This window comes from Odontomachus brunneus, unplaced genomic scaffold, assembly GCF_010583005.1.
Source record: "Odontomachus brunneus isolate Ranch 3 - 2012 unplaced genomic scaffold, Obru_v1 Obru_scaffold_148, whole genome shotgun sequence".
Taxonomy (NCBI): domain Eukaryota; kingdom Metazoa; phylum Arthropoda; class Insecta; order Hymenoptera; family Formicidae; genus Odontomachus; species Odontomachus brunneus.
In genome coordinates, this window is record NW_022639598.1 from 612,169 (window position 1) to 618,945 (window position 6,777).

A 6,777-nucleotide genomic window follows, 5' to 3' on the forward strand; every position below is an offset into this window, starting at 1 on the left:
ACTGGTTGAGTATCACCCAAGAGAAAACTTGGCAAATACGGTGAGGAGCTTCCTGGAGTACTAGGAATTTGTATTGGACTGCTCATCGGTGACCCCAGAGTCATGGGCTCCATCTGATGAAAAGATTGCTATTAAGTAACAAGAAACATTTCCACATGATGGTATGAATAAAATTCTTCTTTAGTATAGAAAATCATCGAGTGACTAACCATTGGCGAATACAGAACAGAATAAACACCTTTTAGGGTAACAGAATGTACACCTTTTAGGTTATAGCTGACATTTTAAAAGAATGTGAAGATGCAATTGAAATGTCTTATATATATAATACACTTGAATTACTTACGTTTCCCGTTTGATTTTTATTAAAAAAACTTTCACTTTCGGAGTAAACTTGTATAAATGCTAAAATAAATAACAATAATCAATGTGCAAATATCACTTGCCGATATTCAAAAACGGACTAAATGGCTGCGTTCCGCAGAAAAAATTGCTCCGCTACGTAGCGAACATCTACGATTGGAGTATTCTTTTATATATATCAAAGATCTGAAAGAATACTCCAATCGTCTAAACCAAAAGCTAAAGACCGGTTTATGATGATCGTAATCCGTTAACTTATGCCGGAACCGTAAAAATTGACCAATCACAGTCAAATATTCTTCTATAATTCGACTATGATTGGTCAATTTTTTACGGTTCTGACATAAGTTAATGAATTAAGGCCATCATAAACTGACCTTAAGTCGGCTGATTTCTAAACATAAGCTGAATCTCCGAATTAGGAACCATCTTTACTTTGATTTTTATAAGCTGGCCATACACTTTCCGTAACAGTAAGGCCCGATCTACAATAGATGGAGTAAGGAGTAAAAGTAGGAGTAAAAAATAAACAGTAAGCAAATTGACCAATTCCATTCTCACGTTTAAAAAATAATCGATTGTGATTGGTTTGTTTACTTACTGCTTATTTCTTACTCCTACTCCTACTTCTTCTATTGTAGATCGGGCCTAAGCCCGTATCAGACTAGCGACTGCACAGATCGACCTGACTGCCGACTACGACTGCCGACTCTCAATGGACTAATCACAGTGAGGCGCGACTCGGCGCTTCACTGTGATTAGTCCATTGAGAGTCGGCGGTCGTAGTCGGCAGTCGGGTCGGCCTGTGCAGTCGGCAGTCTGATACGAGCTTAACCGTAAGACGTAACGTAAGAATTGACCAATCATGTTGAGAATCGTCGAATTGTAAAGTCGTCATTTTTGTGAATACTCGATCGTAATTGGTAAATTCTTACGTTACGTCTTACGGTTACTGTTCGGAAAGTGTGTGTGGCTAGCTTTAATAATAAGTCGATAAGTGAATGCTAATAAATGAGAAAAAAATATATATATATTTTATAACTTAAACTTTCGTTCATAAACTTAAGGACCATGGCACACAGAAAAACTTAAGCAGTAAGACGTACACAGTAAGCACACTGACCAATCACAATCGTTGATTCTTAGACCGTAAAAAAAATCAGCGACTGTGATTGGTCAATTTGCTTACTGCATACGTTTTACTGCTTAAAGCTGGTGGCACATAGAAAAACTTAAGCAGTAAGATGTAAACAGTAAGCGAATCAGCCAATCACAGTCGTTGATTTTTGGACCGTAAGAAGAATCAACGACTGTGATTGGTCAATTTGCTTACTGCTTATGTCTTACTGCTTAAGTTTTTCTGTGTGCCACGACCCTAAGTTTTTCATGTGTGGCATGGCCTTAAGTCATTGCCATTCAGTGATCACTACTTTTCATATTATCTCTAACTTTTAATTTGGATTGTATTACATTCTCCCCATTATCGACTATACTATGAACCAGACAAGGATAAGAGAGGAAACAAGAAATCTCTCTCTCATCCCGTACGCCTCAAGAGGCAGCACGCGTTCCAGATAGTATATATTTCAGTGCTAGTGGCTGCTTTCATGCTTCTCTCTGCAGATAGGCTTTCTGCAAGGAGGCTTGGATGGGCCGAGTAAAATTTCGCGCTATTTTAATTTCCGGGATATTCAAAAATATTGAGATACCGTGAGAGGGTATGAGAAGAGTCGCAGTGTGGCAGCACTAAACCAAGAATTCGTTCGTATCTAGTACTGCGGAAAATTTTCTTCGCGACAGGAGGCCTCTGGGGATGCATAAAATGACGTAGAAGATACAATATCCAACAGCAGGCTGTACATCACTCTACGTGTGTACAGAAGGTTCCTGTCGCAGAAAAAATCTCCCGTACTCGCAGCATTCATATCCCGCCATTATGTCAAATGACTGTTGTGCACGCGTCATCTTCGCGAGTGCTGAAAATTTAATGTGTTTCTCGCGATAGAATATCGTTAAGTAATGTCCGAAAGTATGTCGTAAAACAAGCCGCGACCTTGATGTGACCGAAAATATCTCGTGCGTGCGAATCGTCGAAAATGTCGATAGTAAGTTTCGTGAGTTCGTGTGATAAATATCGTTCGATAGTCACTGTAAACAATATTACGCGGAACATATTTTGGTATGGCTTCGGAAGTGTCTTGTTATGGCGTTATTATAGTGATTAGAAATTTGAGTTGCCTTTCACGTTGCCTTTTACCCGCCAACAGAGTCTCGCACGTAAATTATTGTTGGCGATACAGGTAAGATTTGTGTGTTTGTCTCTATTCTTTAGCAGAGTATTGTTAAGAAGATGAAAGTATCTCGCAAAAAGGATCGTTGGGAGGACCAATTAAAGTTTCGCGCAATTTCAAATTTTGCGGGATTGAGATATTGAGATATTTACGAGTCAGTTACGGAAAAAGCCGTAGTGTGGCAGCACTTGTCCGCAAGTCATTCGACTCTGCCATTTCGGAAAGTGATCTTCGCGCGTGAGTTATTGTCGGGAAAGTCGGAAATGTTTTTTGCGATCTTCGCGACAGAATATCGTCGGGTAATCGCCGAAAGTATTTCGTGAATGTTCCGTGCTTTTATCGCGATGAGATATCGTTAGGTCGCTGTCTAAGTAAATATGTCACATTACTGCGTCGGAGTGCCGAATAAAATATCGCGCGTAAAATCCGTTATATCATGATCCGTTATATAGATGTTACATCGTAATTGAATTTTTTAGCCTGTCCTCGATCCGCCGAAAGAGAGAATTTCGTGTGCAACTGATTGTCGGAATTAACAAGAGAAATGCTATACGTTTGCCTGAGACGTCAGTTTGAAGTTCAAATCATTGCGCTGTACGTTTTCGAGTCGCCGGAGGAAAACAGGCGTAAGTAATAAATTTCAAGTTGAGATTTTAATAACGTGTCTGATATTTACATGCCAATTTTTATGTTGCATTTGATCAATTTATTTGAAATGTTGAAGGAAGAGCACATTATCTAAAACTAACAATTCGCATAAAAACATTTATATATGAAAAATATGAAAAGTATTGTTACATTTTCTATAAACTTGAACTAAATATCGAAAAATTCTTGTATAGTGTACACAGAAAAAAAAGACATTCTTATTTGGAAAATATCTTTATTTTTGACATATTAATTTTCAAATGAGATCACAGTGTTAAATGTGTTACTTGCAAGAATATATTTTATATGATTCAACGAAGAAAGATCTATGTTCCTATTATTTAAAAATAATTTTTATTAATGAAAAACTCGAGGTATTGGATTAAGAAAAGGATTTTTTAAATGTTGGAAGAAAATATCATTATCATAAAAATATTTAAATAAAATACGTAATAATATTTAAATAAAATTATAAGAAACATTGAAATTCAAAACTTTCAAATTTTTCTAGCAATGTTATATATTGTTCCTTATATATGAAACGATGATTGTTAATTTCAGTATATTAGTTTTAAATAGATGGAGAAACCTATTTTATAACACATTCAAAAATTTCAATAATGTTATAACTTTATTTGAATATTATAATAGTCTTAAAAGAAATATAATGATTATTTTTATCGTAATGATATCTTCTTCTGCGAAACTTAAAAAAGCATTAAATCCTCAATTAAATATTTTATGCTTAACATTAATGAAAATTATATTTGAATAATAAGAACACACAGTTTTTTCTGCGTTGAATCTTATAAAATATATTTTTACAAATAATTAATTTTTGTTTAACGCTCACATACAATTTCAATTAATGATTAATATATAAAAAATAAAGATATTATCCAAACAAAAGAATGTCCTTTTTTCCGTGATAACTATCGAAATCTATATGTGTGCACTAAAAAGAAAAATCTCTAAAAAATAAAAAAGTATTTATTCGATAGGTATTAATAACATTTATTTCAAATTGGTTTACTTAAAATTTACTTACTCTATTCAATAGTGGAACGAACATAATCATAAATTATAAGGTATATAGGAATTCCTAAAAGGATTTGTAAGGCAGTAACGTCTTAGCGAAACGTTATAATAGTGAATAATTTTAATAACGATGAAAATTATGTACATATTTACAGGTATGTAAACACTTACTTGTAATATGACACGTATTAATAGTAGGTGTGTGCGAGCTGAGGAACTCTGTAGCAAACGGACCTGGGAGTCATTGAGGCAAAAGGGTAAACTTGTGTAACCTCTTTTGCCTCTCTCCACTCATTCAACTTGGCACTTCATCGGCTATTCTGTTGCTGCAGTAGAAACAATATTGTACCGCCACAACATTTAAGTGCATACGATCCATTTGATATAGTCTCTAGTATGAGATAGATGAGGAAAATGTCTCTCACGAGCTCGTCTGTTTACTTCAAAATTACTCAGCTTGACATCGCGAATAACTCGAGTTTCGGGTCGAATTAGGTCGAGCGAAAATTCGGAAAGTTCAGCACGCGATACAAGTGCGCGTTCGTATCTGAAATTTCGAGACTCGGTCTCGGAGGAGAGTATCTACTCAACGCCACTCGACCCGATATTTTCGGGCAACCGCACACCGTTAATTAAGGGCCTTACCGTAATATTTCGTAATGAATCGCGTCTGGCTTCTAACTCGATGGGTAACAACGCGACTGTTGAATTCGCGCTTTACTAACGCTCGGGATCGCCATGCAAAATATTTCGTCTGAGTCTACATACGAAAAATATATCGGAAGGATCTATTCTTGAGCGTATATCGAGATGCTGTGTGCTTACACGTTCGTACCGATAAATAATAGACACGGCTGTGCTGCGGACTCGCGCTTCAATCCCGAAAAGAGCGCGGGGGACTTTGACTCACTCATCTCTTCTGCCGTGAAATGTATTTCGCGAAATGAGATTATAACAGAGAGCTTCCCGTGGTATCGTAAAGCCAGAAACGGAGATCACGCTTTTATGCTCGTCTTACGTCGTTCGGGAACTCGTACAAAAATCCATGAAAAACAGATTTACTAAAAAAAGGAGGGAGGTATACTTCAGAGAAAACCGATGTTCTTTCCTCCCTTCTCTTTATACTTATGATAGAACGTATCTCTGCTTTATACTTTACGACAAGGAAGTTATAAAAGTATCTTTATCGAGACGGGCCATCAACAATCTCTTATCTCTCTCTCGCTTCTGTTATTCAACCGACAAATAAGCTCCGCCGGATTTATCTTAGTGGAGATTCTGAGAGAGAAAGGGAGAGAGGCAGAGAAATATGTTAGAGAAATCCGTCCGTTTAAATGGAAAAGCACACGGAAAAGCAGGGTGTTCGCGCTTCTCTCGCATCGAGGTCACTCCTCGATTTTGGACGTATTTTTAGAGCTCCGCCGCCGCTCTTTCCGGGGTAACCCGCGCGTCGTCAGGCGTCAAAAAGTCGTGAGGGAAACCTCTTTCTTCTCAGATATGTGTCGATTTTCCTACGAGCGAGCGAGCGAGCGACGGATTTGTCCTACCTCACAAGGGAAGTACACCATTTGTCGCGTCGCCGCGAATGAAATTCCGCCTGGAATTTCCGCCTGGTTCGCGACCGCGTGTTTTCCGCGCTGGAAAAACGTCACCGGAAGCACACGTCGCGTGTTCCGTTTCCCGTCCAAAAGAGGGATATCGTATCGAGCAATGACACACTAATGTCACGAATGAAAAAAGTGCGCACGCGTCCTCTATATCGCGAGATTTTCACATCGAAATACTTTCGCATCATGGCCTTTGATCACGTAATATGAGTTTCAATCACATAATAACAATCTTTTTTCTTAGTCTTTTTTTCATCCATTTTCATATAAGGCAATAATACACACACATATAGATACACACACACACACACACACAGCATCATATGGGTATAGAATACGGAAACGGTGCTCAGTTTTCAGCTCAAAATATATCACGGCGTGCTCGAAATACACCGGACGGCGTGTAATTGCATATCGATCGCGTCGATGGTTGATAACGCGCAGATTGCCGATGGTGATTTTCCGGTCTTTGTGCTACTTTCACATACTTTCACATATTTTCATACTTGCACATGTGGATCTTTCTCTTTTTTTTTCGCGATTAGGGCTTAGCTTGTTAGGCGGAAGAGGTACGATAAAACTATCTCGAATCGATGTGGTGACGGATAAAATGACCTTAATAGTGTTCGCCAGGTAGCCTTATGCCGCAATGCACTAAGCGGGTAAAACTCTATCCCGAGTTATTATCCAATAAAGTTAGCGGGAAGCACGTTATCGACTATACAGGGTGACCTATCGGTCGTTAGATAAAATTTCAACAATGTTCCTCTCTCTTCTCTTTCTCTCTCTCTCTCTCTCTCTCTCTCTCTCTCTCTCTCTCTCTCTCTCTC

General features: G+C 38.0%; 1 protein-coding gene across 1 annotated transcript in view; it reads right to left on the reverse strand.

Annotated features, from left to right (window-relative positions):
* Nucleotides 1-6,777, reverse strand: part of LOC116850547 — a 47,203-nt gene that overhangs the window by 1,306 nt on the left and 39,120 nt on the right. The window contains exon 7 of the mRNA XM_032828958.1: nucleotides 3-113. Coding sequence (XP_032684849.1) covers nucleotides 3-113 — 111 coding nt within the window. The remainder of the gene's footprint in view (nucleotides 1-2; nucleotides 114-6,777) is intronic.